General features: G+C 34.3%; 1 protein-coding gene across 1 annotated transcript; it reads right to left on the reverse strand.

Annotated features, from left to right (window-relative positions):
• Positions 1–944: 944 nt before the first annotated feature.
• On the reverse strand, positions 945–18,261 carry LOC138331928 (merlin-like). Its single transcript, XM_069279792.1, has 15 exons — positions 17,991–18,261; positions 17,545–17,673; positions 15,177–15,383; positions 14,357–14,508; positions 13,669–13,744; positions 9,524–9,658; positions 9,177–9,251; positions 8,523–8,636; positions 8,160–8,282; positions 7,724–7,855; positions 6,988–7,073; positions 6,188–6,293; positions 5,182–5,345; positions 4,475–4,634; positions 945–3,834 (listed from the first exon to the last, which is right to left on the reverse strand). The coding sequence occupies exons 1-15, from the start codon at positions 18,093–18,095 to the stop codon at positions 3,784–3,786; spliced, it is 1,815 nt and encodes a 604-aa protein (XP_069135893.1). The 5' UTR covers positions 18,096–18,261; the 3' UTR covers positions 945–3,783.
• Between the last annotated feature and the right edge of the window lie 228 nt (positions 18,262–18,489).

An 18,489-nucleotide genomic window follows, 5' to 3' on the forward strand; every position in this document is an offset into this window, starting at 1 on the left:
CTGCTTATTCGTGTTTGTGTCATTATAAAGATATAAAAAGCAAGACCATCAGCGTGTGAATGTCATTATGACACATGCATTCATCTGCTAAATTTTGGGACAAAATTGTTAAAGGGTTAAAATCAAGATGCAGATAGTTGTGCGTTAGATCTCATTTAGTTTTATTAGAAAAATATAAAGCGTACCAAAGTAGTACACATGGTTATTGATCATTGAGTAATTTCACCAACGTACGTTTGGAATCCATGTCAGATTTAATCTATTTATATTGTTTTCCGATGTATTTTGTTCTGCTATATATTTGAAAATTATAGCTTGTTTTTAAAAATGTCATTTTCAACAGGGACATGTGTAATCAAAACAAACATGATCATTGATCCCGGTATACTCGGTTTGGCAATGGCAACTATCCATAAGTACATGAAAGTCTCCGCGTTAACTTCACGTTGTTAAATTACACTAACGTAATTGAAACGTACATGGTATGGGATGTAAGAGACAAAAGCTCTTTCATTTCTTCCGGAATCGTTATTTTGTATAAAAGATTATATGATTTCCCGATATTATCACTCTGTACTTGTATAAATCTGATTCAAAAAAATGACACAATGACCTTATTTCAACTACAAGATACTAACAAAAAGAATTTTGTACTTACCGGTGAAACATTCAGCGTAAATGTCTACACATTCTTCCTGAAAACAATTCATTTATGTGCAAATATAGTCTTGTTGTCGAATTCTTTTCCATTTTTGGTTAACAATCGATTATGAATATGAAAAAAGCAAATGATATACATTGTATAATACTTTACCATGCCATGACTTTTCGAAACTGCTTAAATGTCGTACTAGTAACTGTTTCCCGCTCCGCGATAGCTATGATCGGCGGGGCGAATCCGCTCTGAGGGGCGAGCGGTCTCCGCCTCACATGAGCGGCAGCTATTCATATTTATATCAACTACATGACTTATACAGATAAACAATAATTTGAACACAAAAATTGGTATTTAAAAGCGGTGGGATAATCTAATTATAGAACAAAAATATAAATATAGTGCTAAATAAAACAGATTCTCACACTGACAGTCACCTGCTAAGTTGAAGGAATATTCTAGCTGAAATTAAGAAATTCAATCTTTATCTAATTATAAAAAATTTGATTAAAGTTCATTCACTAATTTTATCACTTAACTCATTCATCCCTGAAAATCCATAATGAACTGTTCCCTTCTTTGAATTTGAAGAGTCCAAATGTGTCTTCAGGGGTAAATGGGTTAGAGCAACTTTTGAAACATTGTGTTGCAGTCATAAATTGTGATGATAAATTTACTATTAAACATGTCAACTATTCCTCTTGCAAAAATGTTATCAGAGTATCTCTGACCCAAGGTCATCAAAAAGTAATATTCAAGCCAAAGATCAAAGTACTGCAAATACAACGCAGCAGAAACAGAAAATTAGAATGAAATCAAAAGAATTTGATGAATTCAGTACTACCACAAATAATAATATACAGTCAAACCTCGATGTATCGAAGTTCAAGGGACCGTCAGAAAAACTTCGAAACATCGAGAATTCGAATTATTCGTGGTTGAAATTAGACTGAAGTTTTTTTTACCATGACCAACTGTGGTAGTTGTGTACATGTCGTCTCCGTTCCATAAACTTTATAATCATTGTATTTACCACAAGCAAAACAAAATAAAAATGAAGTATGCAATTTATCATGTGTAATGCTATCGTTAGTTAGTAATATTATATAGTGAAGAAATTTGGGACCAGACAAAAAGTTCGATACAGCGATAAATTTGATTCATCGGAGTTCGTATCATCGAGGTTTGACTGTACAAGATAGAAATTATATAATGCATAGTGTTCATAATGTTTTAGCCTTCTCTTTATGGAGATTCAAAGTAGCTGTAAGTCAATTTTAGGCTTTAAAAAAAGGGGGAGAGGGTACTTATGGGGATAGGTGCGTGCATTATGTTAAAAACCAAATTTACCATATTTGCCGTAATTAGCGCCCCACCCCTTCTCTGGAGAAGAGCTGAAGCTGTATAAATGCCCCATCCCATGGATTTAACAATGCTTAAAACATATAATGCATCTAACATCAGCATTGTATCCCATATATCATGAATTTGTGAGTCTTTCACATGTGACATCACGACATGCGTAAAAAAAGGATAAAAGACCTACCGTATACTTGTTTACTATAACAGATTAATGTACCATATTTATTTCCTTAGTAAGCATCCCCTTTGTTACAATTATTTACGCGCATAATTATGGCAAATACAGTAAGAAAATCAATATATATAAATATTTGTTTTCTTATATACTAACTAGGAAAACAAAGCCAAACTAAATAGTATCAATGTTTATATTGTATGGAGTATCAATCATACATTTAACTGCAACAACACGTTACTTTCTACAAACTATTTCCACAATTTGATTTTTTGTTTAAATCTCATCATATGAAATGAATTAGCTAATTAAAAGCATGTTAGTCACTTGAAAACTAAAAAGCTTGCTCTCTCATATATAACCACTCTCACATTAATTTTTTTTCAAACTGAAAAAAGCTAATGATTGCAAAATTATTCACACTCTAACAACAATCATGTTTTAGTGATTTTTCTTCTCTCTGCATTGATTTATACATACACAGTATCAAAATTTCTACAGGATGACAAGGATCAGATCAAATGAATCAAAATCTGTTTTGTAATGAAAGACATGATCAATGATTAATTTTATAGTAAAGTAATGGAAGTACAATATCACATTTATACAAGTAACTTGAAGGTGTTTATTTATGTAGCTTTAATGCGAGCTACACATGTAATGCCGTGTCCACCCCAACAGTTTCTTTATCTCTGATATACAAACAAGTGCGGTGGAGTCAAACAATTTAAATGATGGGGATCCCATAGCCTTGATTTCAGTTGTATTTAGAACAAAAAAAATTAATGCATATCAAATGAACAGGAATATAAAATCAGACAGCATTATAAATTACCATACAACAAGCTCTTTTCTTAGTTATTCAATAAATGGACTCCCAAATTTAAGAATGGAACTTCAAAAAATTTCCATACGCAGAGTTCCCAGAAATCTAAAAGATAAAATTTGGAGGAATAAATCCCCGGCACATAATGATTAATTATAAGCATTGATGGCACTTTTTTTTTTTATTTCATCAGTTTATAAAACAAATTTTTTCGCAAACTGATCAACTGATAACCTGATGAAATTAAAAAATAGTGACATCAATGCTCGTAATTAATTTTATAATCTATTTGATAAAATAAAGTATGTTTAAATGTACCATTCTAGTGATTTTTCAAGGGATTCTTTTCCGAACCAATACGCAAGGTAACATTGGGGTTTTGTGCCATTCTTGGATTTTGGAAGACAAATCATGATTCTGCAGACATCTTAAAGAGATTAACCCCATCCATTTCAAGAGCAAGAATTGAAGAGTTAATCATCAAAACCTTTTAGTGTCTGAAAAAATTCCAGTTGATGTTACTGATAATACTTTAAAAAGTACTTTTTAAAAATTCACTCTGAATCTTCATTATGTCCTTTCATGTTCATAAATATTACTTAAAGGCACAAGTTAAAACCACCAAGAGAACCAGCCACAGGTCTAGATCAGTAACAATAAGCTGCTCTGCTTCCCTCATTGATTTTGTGTCCAATGCAAGAGTTTCCAGTACCCCTGTATCATTCTTCAAAAGTCTCTATCACAGAAATGCTTTTAATAAGTCTCTCACAAATCTTCGAAGAACTGAACTCTAGCTTGGGTGGTTGTGGCCTTAGCCTAAAAGTAAAGGAAACATATATAGAAGGAACATAAATATGACTAACAACCAGCAAATAATAAGTTAGGCAGTTTGTACATATTAACTACCTGTACATATTTATACAGTAAAGTACTGTAAATACACTAAAGTACTGTAAAAGCAATTCCTAAAAAACGCCTCTTAATTTTCTGCCAGATGTCTGACAAAAAGACTTTAAAATTAATTGTTATAAGTGCTGTAGAAGATATTTAGCTATATCTTAAAAATATTCCATTCAGTAATATTTTTATACCTGTGATAAAAATGTATCTACCGGTATAATAATTGAGCCTAAGGCAATACGTTTCAGGACATCCTGCTAGTCACCAATTATTCTTTGTTGTAAGTGATTCTTACTGTAGACACCTGACCTAACAAAATTACAAACGTAGAAGGCAAATAAAGAATTTTTACCTTTTTTATCTATGACTTCATAACCCAAAAGATATTGAGAATAATGCTTAAATAAGCTGTTTCTGTCCTTGATAGAATGTAGTTTGTATGATTTCAGAAAATAAACATTTCATTCCATAGCCCCTGAAAGGATAATTTTTAATTCAAAGCCTTGTTACCAATCTACAAATCCATTTTTTCGTAACTTGAAGACTAAGTCCTTACCTGTCTCAGTGTAGAATACTTGGTGTCTCCACGACGGATCTTCTCATCATGCTGTCTGTCGAGTTCTGTCTCGTTCTCCTCCACCTTAAGTACCTCGATCTCCGTCTTCAGCTCCTTCAGCTGTTCCTGTAGGTGTTTTGACTTCTCCATGTATTCCTCTCTGTAACAAGATAATGATGTAGAACTTTAGGTTTAGTTACAGTAATATAAGCAAACAGATGTATCATTGTACTCAGTATCCCTCGTAACCACTATGTATCAATTTTCATCTTAATCTTTCACCTAAATTTCTACCTATCAGAAGCCTCCATTTTGTTATAATAATGGCAAATAGATCTTTTCAAAAATGCAAGCATGATGATCGGCATCCCTTTAAACCCCAATATACCAACTTTCACCAAAATCAGAGACCAAAATCTGAAACCAGGAAGAAGACCCTTGGACTTTCAATGGAAACAAACCCTCACTCCTATGGATGATGTCTTTAAAGTTGATCAATCCAAAAGGTTTTGATGAAAACTTCAAAAACCTTTGTGACAGAAGTTAGTGGAAGAAACAAGAACAATCATGAGAAAGCAGAGAAACAGAGCAAAACCATTATGTCACAACCCACATTTCGTTTGGGAGACCTTATAATAATCCTAATTAGCAAATTTACAGTACCATACTGACTCTGAAGTTTGAGGTTTTACAATATTTCTGCTCACCTCTCTTTCTCTATCTCTATTGATAACTGGTCCATATCGCCCGCCCCCAGCAGGTCACAGCTGGCCTCAGTCGGCAAGTCCTGTTCATCGTCTATTTGTGGCTCCTCTAGTTGTAACTCAGCTAGATCTGACGGCAAGCTGTGTAGTCCATACATTGCCTGTTGCTGGAAACATTCACAAATGATTTAATTTCATGTGTTACAATCATTTGTATTGGTTAAATCTTTGAGTTTATTTAAGCATTAAAATATCTTCCTATGGCATCTTTGGTCTATATAGATGCCAGAGCTTTGCAAACAATCTTCATAATGCGCGGTAGCATAGATGCCATAGGAAGATAGTTTAATGCTTATATTTACATTATCAACTCATTTTGAGGTCTCTGCATTAACACTATTTAAGCTAGACCTGGAAAAGCGTTTATCAATGACGATTTAATCCACAAAATGGAACAGCCATTTTGACGATGACCAGTTGACGTCACCATGTCAACATCAGTGACGTCATAATGGTCACGTTTTGGGTGTCAGTTATGCCGTCATATACTTCACTTCACCTTGGTTAGTTTATATAGAAGAAGTGACTGGTAAATGTAAATATATTTCCATAGACCGAATGAATTGTACTATTGAGTATAATGACATCATGCCCTAAATGACCTTAGTTGTCGATGGGCCGTAAAACTCAAACAAATAATGACATCATACATGTACATACAGAACTTTTTTGTGGAAAATTTTAAAAGCAGCACAGTCATTGGCCAAACTGAACTGTTGGATAAGCTATCAATGCACAACAACTGAATTTGTTTTATTGTAAAAATGAGTAATAGCATAGAAATTGAAGCCTAATTAGTACCTCACTGAGTAATTCAAATTTATTTATATAAGCGTTATTCTCACTATCTTTCGACTTTATGAAGTCATAGACAAAAAAAAGATGGACATTCTTGTCATAGATACCAAGAACGTCCTCGCGTTTTTTGTTTATGCTTGGTTTTACATACCGTGTATGGTGATACTCGTGCCACCTCCATCAGTTTCTCCTTAGCTGACTGTTCGTTTATCTTTGCCTGAACTAAGTCCATTTTTAATTGTTCCGCTTCAACAGCTCTGAAATCAAATGTTATTTTTAAATTAGCACATGTGACAAGAATTATAATTATGATTCAACCATAGTCACTTACTTATTAATAATACTTCGTTGAATCAGTTTGTGAACAATGGATCCCAATACAGACTTTATTATGTTATAGTTTCTTTTGATTTTTCATTCAACCATCTTCTAAATAATCATCAATATACATGTACATGCAATGCCTTGACATGAAAACTTTTTACCAGCTTACCAATATTATAAATACACGTATAGTAATAACACAAATAAATATATCACATGAAAATACCAGACAGCTTCGCTTCCTGTTAGCAAGGATTTCATTAGATTCTAGACCAGAAATATTAATAGAAAAGAACAACTATCGGTACTGTTAAAACTGTCCTACTCTAGGAAAGAGGGTAAATGGCAAACTGGGACCCAAGAAATACTATTAATGAGCAGGTGGTCTTTATACAGAGGATACATGATTTAAGGAATTGAAGTAAATAGTTACTGAATATTTGAAAGGTTTTCTTCAAATTATAATAAATAATTGATTTGATGTATTAATTATTTTTTAATTTATAATTGAATGAAACAAGCTAACATAATATATATTAATTATATTTGCTACTATTTTGTAAAATGAAACTGTTGACTTTTTCCTATTAACGTATCAATATTTTGGGTATTTCTTAATACATGTACCTTCTTTCTGAGTCCTCAAGGATCTTGGTGGCAATCATTTCGGCCTCACGAGCTCTGTATTCCATTATCATTCTCTCCTCTTCATTCTATCATCAATCAGTAAATCATGTAATTATAACATTATCTTTTTTATAAATTATGTACATAATATCTTTTTTATAAATTATGTACATAAGTAAAAACACAAAGCATGAATTATGTAACGATATTACTACTCTGATAAAGAGACAGTGTACTTTTACAGCCAGGGTCATTTAAGGATGCACAAGGTTAGATGGTAGAGGAAAACCAGAGTACCCAGAGAAAAACCACCAACCAGCAGTCAGTGCCTGGCAACTGCCCCACATGTGATTAGAACTCTTAGCCCAGAGATGGAGGGCTTGTGGTAATATATCGGGACATTTTAACCACTCGGCCACTGTGAACCCACATCAGCTAGATCATACATAAATATGAATTTTCCACAATCATTTTGTATGACATGCTATTTTAACTAGTATGCATTTAGGCCTACAAATTTTAACACTAGAAAATCAGGTGAACATTTATAAAGACAAATCAAATTTGAGCTGAAATAATTCATCTGAGCCATGATATTGTTATATCAAATTTCATGATACAATCTTATCATAGTCACTAAATAAATGAGATGGGCCTTTAATTGACCCCACTCTTCAAAAGATGAAGAGGTATTTGAACTTCCCCTGACATTCGACACCTTTGTAAAAGTACTTACTTTCATTTCCTTGAGCTTCATCCTGTGAATCTCGCCTTCAGTCTCCGAGGCCTTCTGAGCCAGCAGAACAGCCTCTTCTTCCGCTATCTGAGCTTTCTCAGCCAATAATTCTGTTGTTTCCTCTGACCTTCGCTACAAACAAGAAACATTCAAGTCAAGAATACAGTCTTATTTTTTTGGGATATACTATGATGATACAATTACTGCAATACCCAACTTGATTATCCCTGATTGTGACCATATCAGCCAATGAGATTGTTTGTTCAAACAAAATCAGATTGTAATAGCCAATCAAAACATTTTTTTCCAACAAAATATATTTTATAGCCAATCAGAATATTTATTCAAATAAAATAATCTTTTCATAGCCAATCAGAACATCTGTTCCAACAAAACAGGATCTCACCAACCAATGAGAACATTGCTATCATCTTACCAGTGACTCCTGTGCGGCCCTAACCTCCTCCTGTAACATCTGAAGCCGTTTCTCTAACTCCTCTTTCTCCTTTAGGGCTTCCTCCTTCAACTGTTTTTCTTTGGCTAGTCTGGCCCTATCAAGCTACAACATAATAAATGGAAACTCAAAACATCCTTGGTTTTTTTACCTTCATCTTAGGAGACAATAATATATAGCCAGTTATCTTTGCAGGGATGATATTTTCATGATTTCGCAGGTCATTGTTAAAATCACAAAAGTTTGATCCGCAACATTTTGGAAATTGATTGAATCATTTATTCCCTAAAAGCCAGTATTATTGATTTCATTCTTTATTTGAAAATGTCATTATACGCTGTATACCTGTTTGCGCATTTTTTCTTCTCTGGCATTGGCTTTCATCTGTTGAATTTCCATGGAATCCGGTTTTCTTCGTCTTGTAAAAAGTTCATGGTTACCTATACAGAGCTCCAATATCTGTAAGGAAAGAAAGCAGTTTTAACAATCTGCATTAGATTTAAATTAAGTTGGAAGAAATCAGTTGTAACAATCTGCATTAAATTTCAAATTCAGTTGGGACACAGTTTTTATGTTAATATAAATATATATAACAGTATTGCACAATATCTTTGAGTGTACTCTTTTAAACTGAAAAATAATTTGTGAAATTTGTGTTAAATTTTTGTATGTAGCTGGGTGAACATTTTGCAGATATTTATCCAATCAAAATACTAGCTGCAAATAAGACTGAATTATTTATCTGTATTTTTTAAATTATTGTTACCAGGTAAAATACTTCATAATGTTAGTAGTCAATTTCACCCAAGCTGATTTTATGGAAACACATCTACATACAAAACCATATCAAACAGTAAATAATTCTTGTTTTCTATATGCTAATATTTTGATTTCTGTAATTGATATTTCATAAAATGGATGATGTACAGGTAATTATGGATGACTTGGTAATTCAAATAAAATTTCAATTAATTCAAACATACAAATATATACTCTTACCAACTTATTAATGCGTAGTTTCGGTGGTTTGAATACAAAATCAGGGGATTTCTTCTCAACAGGTTTTATCACAAACTGCAAAATTAAAGAAGAATACATGTCAACTTAATCTTAAATTTTTTTCATTCTTGAATTTTTCTATAATAAGAGCACACAAATTGATGAATATCTCTTTACACTATATATATATATTTATTGTCACAAACACAGAAGGATATAAGAAGTTGTTTAGATAATAAATTTATCTAATTAACCTGTACAATTTAATATGTACATAAATATAAATTCCATATAAAAATGTGTTTTAGTATGGTTAAAGCAGTTCTATTTATTATAAAATTTCTTACTCTTTTATCCTTAAAGGAAATATTCTTGATCTCATTCCAGGGAAATGTGATCTTCGGAGACAGTTTATTATTGGATTCATACACATTAAGACCTAGGGCATCAACTCCCAACCATAGATCTGTATTCTTCTTATTCTGAAATCAATGAACTGACTTTAAAATGCTGAAAAGCTGTGACACATTAGCATATAAAGGCTTCAGTAGTGGAATGGTCTAGATGTTCCGACATATTCCCTCCAGATCTAGGATGGAAGCTTGAGTTTGAAATCCTACAGTATTTGGGTCAGTTGTCAGGTCCAGACAATAGGATATTGTTATTTTGGTTATATTTTCTGTGTGTACAGTCCAGCTTTCCTCCACAACCTTCACTTGGCATAACCTTAAATGAATCTGACGGTAAATAACACATCAAACACAATTAATAGTACAATCCTGTAGCATACAACTAGCAGTATGACGACATCTGTCAGAAATCTTCCGTCTATCGTTCAGAGCTACGTCATCACAGCTATAAGTCATACTGTTCATCTACCCCTACAGTACCACGACATCTGTCAGAAATCTTCTGTCTGTTGTTCCGAGCTACATCATTGCAGCTATAAGTCATACTGTTCATCTACCCCTACAGTATAACGACATCTGTCAGAAATCTTCTGTCTGTTGTTCCGAGCTACACCATCGCAGCTATAAGTCATACTGTTCATCTACCCCTACAGTACCACGACATCTGTCAGAAATCTTCCGTCTGTCGTTCAGAGCAAATCATCCCAGCTATAAGTCATACTGTTCATCTACCCCTACAGTACAACGACATCTGTCAGAAATCTTCTGTCTGTTGTTCCGAGCTACACCATCGCAGCTATAAGTCATACTGTTCATCTACCCCTACAGTACAACGACATCTGTCAGAAATCTTCTGTCTGTTGTTCCGAGCTACATCATCGCATCTATAAGTCATACTGTTTATCTATCCCTACAGTACCATGACATCTGTCAGAAATCTTCCGTCTGTCGTTCAGAGCAAATCATCCCAGATATAAGTCATACTGTTCATCTACCCCTACAGTACCACGACATCTGTCAGAAATCTTCCGTCTGTCGTTCAGAGCAAATCATCCCAGCTATAAGTCATACTGTTCATCTACCCCTACAGTACCACGACATCTGTCAGAAATCTTCCGTCTGTCGTTCAGAGCAAATCATCCCAGCTATAAGTCATACTGTTCATCTACCCCTACAGTACAACGACATCTGTCAGAAATCTTCTGTCTGTCGTTCAGAGCAAATCATCCCAGCTATAAGTCATACTGTTCATCTACCCCTACAGTACAACGACATCTGTCAGAAATCTTCCGTCTGTTGTTCAGAGCTACATCATCCCAGCTATAAGTCATACTGTTCATCTATCCCTACGGAAGAGAGGTATATTGGATAGCTGGAGTACACTCAAAACCCAGAAATGATTGGTCCGTCACCATCCACCACTCAGTGACAGTTTACGAAGTGACTCAGATGGGCTAACTTTGGCTCTGTTAGCAGTAAGTGACATTTACGCTCATGTCTGGTTTAAGGAAGTGGAGGAAAGCTGGAGTACTCAAACAAGAAAAATGGGCAAAAAAAAAACAATCTGATTAAATAAAACACATATCCTTAATTATAACCACTCCGTTTGATCAATAAATGATCCGACAACATTCCATTCGGGCCATGTTCTGATGAACTTTACATCACCTGTACTTCAGATTAAATGCATTTCTACACCTTGCTACGTCAATTGTAAATGCCATTTCGTCCCAGTATTCATATACATTAAGCTTGTTGTGAGGTAAGATGACTACGTACATAAAAATTATTCTGACAGCTTTTTCAAACAGTTTCATACTTACTTAAGATTCTGACAGTAGTAATTTGATTGACCATTTTCAAAGGTCACCACATGCACAATTCGCAGACCCCTAATGAGAAATTATTGTCAGATCCTCTCACAAATGTAGTGGTAATAAGGATCTGTATTTTAATCAGATTGCAAAAAGACATATATACATAGGGTCAGTACCAGTCATTTCAACAGCCTTATGTGCATTTCAAATTCATAACATAGAGGCAGAAGGCTAGTGGTAATATATAACACCTTATGATACCAACTCAGCCATTGTGTCATTGCGCTACGGGCTCGAGACAAAAAAACACCAATCAGCCAGGTGATATTTATTATAAGAGAGTTTGAATTTCATATTAATGTGCTTCTAGGGATTCATCATCGCTTTTCATTATTCGTTTTTTTTATGTTTTAATATAAATTTTGTTATTTTCCTTTACGACATTCATATGCAAAGACGAAAACAAGAGGCCCATGGGCCTTAACGGTCATCTAACTATTAGTACAATACAACATAGTCGCTTAAAGATTTTAGCCTATTTGACTCCTGTGACCTTGATTGAAGATCAAGGTAATTCATTTCAACAAACTTGGTATCCCTTCATCCCAGCATGCTACATGCCCAATATCAGTACCCTGGGCCTTCTGGTTCTTGAGAAGAAGTCATTTAAAGATTTTAGCCTATTTGCCGCCCGTGACCTTGAATGAAGATCAAGTTCATTCATTTGAATAAACTAGATAGCCCTTCATCCAAGCATGCTACATGTCCAATATCAGTATCCGTGGCCTTCTGTTTCTTGAGAAGAAGTCATTAATTTTTTTCAGCCTATTTGACCCCTGTGACCTTGAATGAAGGTCAAGGTCATTCATTTGAACAAACTTGGTTGCCTTTCATCCCAGCATGCTACAAGCCCAATATCAGTACCATGGGCCTTCTGGGTCTTGAGGAGAAGTTATTTAAAGATTTAAGCCTTTTTGAACCCATGACCTTAAATGAAGATCAAGGTCATTCATTTGAACAAATTTGATAGCCCTTCATCCAAGCATGTCAAAGGCCCAATATCAGGTCTCTAGGCCTCTTCGTTATTGACAAGAAGTTGTTTAAAGGATTTTACCCTATTTGACCCCTGTGACCTTGTATGAAGATCAAGGTCCTTCATTTGAAAAAATTTGGTAGCCCTTCATCCCAGCATGCTGCAGGCCCAATATGAGTATCCTGGGCCTTCTGGTTCTTGAGAAGAAGTCATTTAAAGATTTTAGCCTATTTGACCCCCGTGACCTTGAATGAAGATCAAGGTCATTCATTTGAACAAATTTGGTAGCCCTTCATCCCAGCATGCCACAGGCCTAATATCAGGTCTCTAAACCTCTTCATTATTCACAAGATGTTGTTTAAATGATTATAGCCTATTTGACCCCTGTGACCTTGAATGAAGGTCAAGGTCATTTATTTGAACAAGCTTGGTAGCCTTTCATCCCAGCATCTTACGGGCCAAATATCAGTACCCTGGGCCGTCTGGTTCTTGAGAAGAAGTCATTTAAAGATTTTAGCCTATTTGACCCCCGTGACCTTGAATGAAGATCAAGGTCATTCATTTGAACAAATTTGGTAGCCCTTCATCCCAGCATGTCACAGGCCCAATAGCAGTATCCTGGGCTTTCTGGTTCTTGAGAAGAAGTTGTTAAAAGATTTTAGCCTATTTGACCCCTGTGACCTTGAATGAAGGTCAAGGTCATTTATTTGAACAAATCTGGTAGCCCTTCATCCCAGCATGCCACAGGCCTAATATCAGGTCTCTAGGCCCCTTAGTTATTCACAAGGAAGTTGTTTAAAGGATTTTAGCCTATTTGACCCCTGTGACCTTGAATGAAGGTCAAGGTCATTTATTTGAACAAACTTGGTAGCCCTTCATCCCAGCATCCTACAGGCTAAATATCAGTACCCTGGGCCTTCTGGTTCTTGAGAAGAAGTCGTTTAAAGATTTTAGCCTTTTTGACCCCTGTGACCTTGAATGTAGGTCAAGGTCATTCATTTGAACAAACTTGGTATCCCTCCATCCCAGCAACCTACAGGCCAAATATGAGTACCCTGGGCCTTTCGGTTATTGAGAAGAAGTCGTTTGAATGAAAAGTTTACGGACGGCGCACAACGACGGAGGGTGCATGATGACAATAGGTCATCCTGACCCTTCGGGTCAGATGACCTCAAAAAACCCACAAAGTTTGTATTACTAGTGAATTCATCGATACTATTGATATATCTTACCTCAATTTGAAAATAATTCACACCATACATTTCAAGATCTTGAGCAATTTTCAAGTATTCCATCTCAGCTTCATCTCTGAAAATAATATTTTTTTTATAAATATATATAATAAAAGTGCATCAATTTGATATGAAAAAAATAATCTGATGTTTTCTTTCTGGAATCAAATGACAGACATACCATATGGCTAACTCAAAACAGAATCATCATGGATATATTTGCACCATTGATGAATCAAATGTTCAAAGAGATAAAGAACTAAACTGAACTGATCACGAATCAATATTGCATTGGACAAATCTAGATCTCCCACCAGAATTAGGCTGTTTCACTTTTCTGCAGAAACTTTGTTATGTATTGTGCATGTATGCTGCATACATGCACAGTGCATTAAAGTTACTGTAGAAAGTGAAACAGCCTAATTCTGGTGGGAGATCTAGATTTGTCCGTGATATTACGGTACTGTATCTACCTATCATCCCTCATCTCCCAACATAGACGGTAGTAGAATCGCAGTGGAACATCTCATCTCCATCCTCGAGTTACCGTTTATTCCTGATTCTGCTGTACCTACTTCACCTAGAAACCTTCAACTGACCAAGAGTAGACAAATTGGAAGTAAAAACTAGCCACCTTACTCCAAATCCTAGCTCTAGGTTTGTCCTAATATATACCAACTGTAGTTACCTAGACATCCCTCGGTGGTCAGCATACCATTCCTTGATCCTTTCCTCCCACATTTGAGGGGTCATTTGGTACTGGTCAATTACACGTTGGGGCAGTAAATCTTCACTGGCAAGAGTTCCCACTTTGTACGTTGATGTGTCATGATCTCCATACTGTATCATAAAAGAAAAACAATATCTAATGTACCATGCAATAGTTGATTATCGCTACACCACAAGACAAAACAGCAAAATAAACTTATGAAACATAGATTTACACAGGGAATCTTGCATTTCTTTGGTATTTTAACTTTATTTTAGGCCATTAAAATAGCATGTTCAAACATTACAATTGTTATTGATTAACTTTTAATTTTTGTTTTGGAAATGAAGGGTAATTGTATTTTAACAACTTTCATAATTTTGTAGAGTCCCAAAAGTTATTAGCTTACCATTAATTATATATACTTATCATCATCTTCAGAACAGTTTCTAATAGATAAATCAAATTAACAAATTAATAATAATTCATTTCTATAACATAGGTGATGATCATCTTATATTTCCTGTTGTCATCCTAAACAGTGCGCAGACGGCAAAACAGTGAAATGAACGTTCACCTTTTTCCATTAACAAAGATTTTCAAAAGGAACCTTACATTTGTCTATTAATAAATTAATGTAAATTCATCTTAGGCCATTGATATAGATATTCTGATGTTACAGTTATACATGTAACAATTATAAATTAACATTTTTTTTTTTTAGTTTTGGAAACATATATATAGTAGTCCTTTGAAGTGGACCCAAAAAATTCAGTTAAGTTGTCTACCCTATTTTTACCTTTGCCTGCACTGCGTATGAAGCCAGGAGGACTGATGCTTCAGGTGGGCAGTATATGTCCATATTAATAATTGATTGTTTGACTTGGAGAAAAAACAAGTGCTGGGTTATCTCCTGAATCAGCTCTTCAGACACATCCTCAGGAAAAAATTTGGCAAGGAACAAAAAAGGCACAGGTGTTTCTCTCGGTACATCTTGATCTAAAACCTAAATGTGTATAAAAAAAAATCAAATTAACTTCCTATTGGAATTGATTTATATAATGAATCCAAAGTAATTTGTTCATTTACAATGTACCTAAAGTAAGGTGATCATATATACAATCATGATAAGAAATTGTATGAGTTGAGAGTTGATAATACAATTATTGATAATGAAAAGCAACAAAATGCATGGACACATGATAAACAGTAGTACACAAGAGAGAACTTGGTTCACTGGATTACAGATATGAATACCGGGTAAATGGAATATTAAGTTACTGTGATAGGTGATCAATATATACGAACAGTTATGTATTACTTACATTTTAAGGTTTTAGTTGAGTAAAAATTATAATAATTGTTAAAGTTTCTTTTGCTTTTTATTTCTTTTATTCACATACCTAGGTATCACAATATAATCTTCCAACAAAAAAATTATCAGGGTTTATACTTTTACCAGCTATTTTGGGAGAAGAATCCTAAGCAAAAATTGGGAAAATATCACCTCAATTTAATGAAATTTCCTTCACAATTTTGTTTTAAAATAATATGAAAGTGGGTAAATAAAAAAAAACTAAGAAGACTTAGCTTTCTCTTTCATTATTTTAATAATATTTGACTTCTACAAGATATTAATTTCACTGATGTCGTAAATATAAGACATCATTTGCAGTTTTAATTTAATTTCACTGTGGTTGGGAAGATCAGGATGTCTGTCAAAACTCAAAACAAATACACTTGATCTATATATAACGTTACTGGTGTCGCGGTGTTTGAATTCACTGTGTACATAAAATATATTATATTAGGTCTTAAAACTACATGCGCTGTGTATTGTCTGAATTTACATGTCCCTGTGTCATGTAATGTCCTATACATGTAAATCTGTGTATATAAGTTGTTATGATGACGTATGAGAGGTGAGTGAATGGATTGGTTGAGTGTGTCACATTGACCCTGCATGACCCTGTCCTTGCACGTGCACGCCCACCCTGGTGGAAGCATGTCCACACATTACATGGAAAATAGGCACCGGACATGTAACACCTATAGCTGGAAGCCTGTGTGCTTTACTGCCACAGTGCTGAAATTAAAGGTATGTTTATTTAATACATAACTAGAAATAAAGTAATGAACTTATTCTTCATTATGCAATATAATTAATATACTTAATAGTTTTCTGTTATAACTTCTTTAAATAAATTGTCCATAAACCTTTTTAACATGTATATGTATAACAAAGGATCGCACGTGGTCCGTTAGGTTCAGGTCATGTATAGGGTAAAGTGATTGTAAACTAAATGTAATAACCATGAAATTAGAATAGAATTTACTATAGATATATAATAAATAAATGCCTGTATATTATATTTATTACTTTACAGTATAAATATATCATATTATAGCCGGTACATTTATGTGTCCCTATGTATTGTCAGGTATTGTTCTTTTTATTTCAGGTTATCTGTCTCCGTTTTACGTTTTTAAAACTTTCAGCTGTTTACAGTTGTCGGAGTAGTTTATTTACGAAGAGAACATATCCAGACCACATATTATCACTCTCGTGACACTGGTGCCCAACGTGGGGCGCCAATTTTGTAACAGGAGAGGAGAAAATGTAGCGGCCAGACAGGGATTCGTACCCGGGACCCTCAGAATACTAGCCAAGTGCTCTACCGACTGAGCTACCTGGTCACGGATGATCGACCCAGTCCAATCCCGCTACACTCCTCCTGGAACCCTAAACAGATAACCTGAAATAAAAAGAACAATACCTGACAATACATAGGGACACATAAATGTACCAGCTATAATATGATATATTTATACTATATAATAAATTATTACCTGTATATTATATTTATTACTTTACAGTATAAATATATCATATTATAGCCGGTACATTTATGTGTCCCTATGTATTGTCAGGTATTGTTCTTTTTATTTCAGGTTATCTGTCTCCGTTTTGTGTATAAATAAACTATCAGCTGTTTACAGTTGTTGAAGTAGTTTTTATACCAAGAGAACAAAACCCATATAATCACTCTCGTGACACTGGTATAACACAGGTTACAATATTTCAAAACATTAGTTAAAATTCAATTTTATTCATAAATGATAAGTAAATTACCCTAATTAGTATCAATGTCAGTTGGAAGTCTTACCCTTTTATCAACTTTAAGCCAGGAAATGTAGCCTTTTGAATCAATGAATTGAAGCCCAAAATACCAGGTCTCTCTTAGTCCTATGGTACGACATACCAACTCGAACAAATCCTTCCCTGTTGCTTTGTGCTATAAATGAAAAACAAGATAATTATTTTAATGCTGAGTGTGTTGAATGAATACGGAGCTTTTACAGTATTTTAAACTGGTGAATCAAAATACAAATATCACATGTCAAATAATAATTCATAAGTGTTTTGAAGGGATGTAGCTATAGTCTTAAATGACAATAGACAAATGAGGTTGTTGAATAAAGTTTTTATACTTGATGATTCAACAGTTACTGTACCAATAATAACTGATCAATACAAACATGCAAAATATTCAAAATACTTTCTAATTAAGATCAAATTATTTCAATAGGTATAAGATATATATGTATTTACCTCAATTGAAAATTCTAGTTCAGCATCCATAGTTGTGACCCTAACCGAGAAACTCTTTGAGCTTCCCGATTGGGTAGCCGCCTTTTTCATGTTCACAAAAGGCATTTTATAAATGGGTTTGAACTCTTAAGAAGAGTTAATAAATCATTATCCAAGTTCACATATTGAATACACAGGTTGACTAATGCGTGGATGTGTTCGAATGCTGTAATACACTATTTTTGTAACAATCAAAAAAGTTTCGATGAAAATAGATCCGATTCGACATCTATATCTCAGTCGAAATCACGCTTCAATCTGGCGAGGCGAAGTACTACCGAATCAAGCGTTTATAGTACAGTACAGAATGTCTTCCTAAATGCCTCAGAGGATATTTCTATGGCATGGGGACGACAACCCACACACAACACCAAAGCAAAATTAGTATTTCCTTTGTTCCCCACTAATTTTGAATGAAAATCATCTAGAGAATTTCTTATCGAGACGATGCAAGTTTACG

The sequence above is a fragment of the Argopecten irradians genome, chromosome 9, assembly GCF_041381155.1.
Source record: "Argopecten irradians isolate NY chromosome 9, Ai_NY, whole genome shotgun sequence".
Lineage (NCBI taxonomy): Eukaryota > Metazoa > Mollusca > Bivalvia > Pectinida > Pectinidae > Argopecten > Argopecten irradians.

Excerpts from the sequence above, each read along its gene's own strand:
- LOC138331928 (XM_069279792.1), bottom strand. The coding sequence starts at position 18,095 with ATGCCTTTTGTGAACATGAAAAAGGCGGCTACCCAATCGGGAAGCTCA. Across the intron at positions 9,659-13,668 it reads TGAATTATTTTCAAATTGAG|AATAAGAAGAATACAGATCT; the intron begins GTAAGATATATC and ends CATTGATTTCAG. Across the intron at positions 7,074-7,723 it reads TGAAGCTCAAGGAAATGAAA|AATGAAGAGGAGAGAATGAT; the intron begins GTAAGTACTTTT and ends GATTGATGATAG.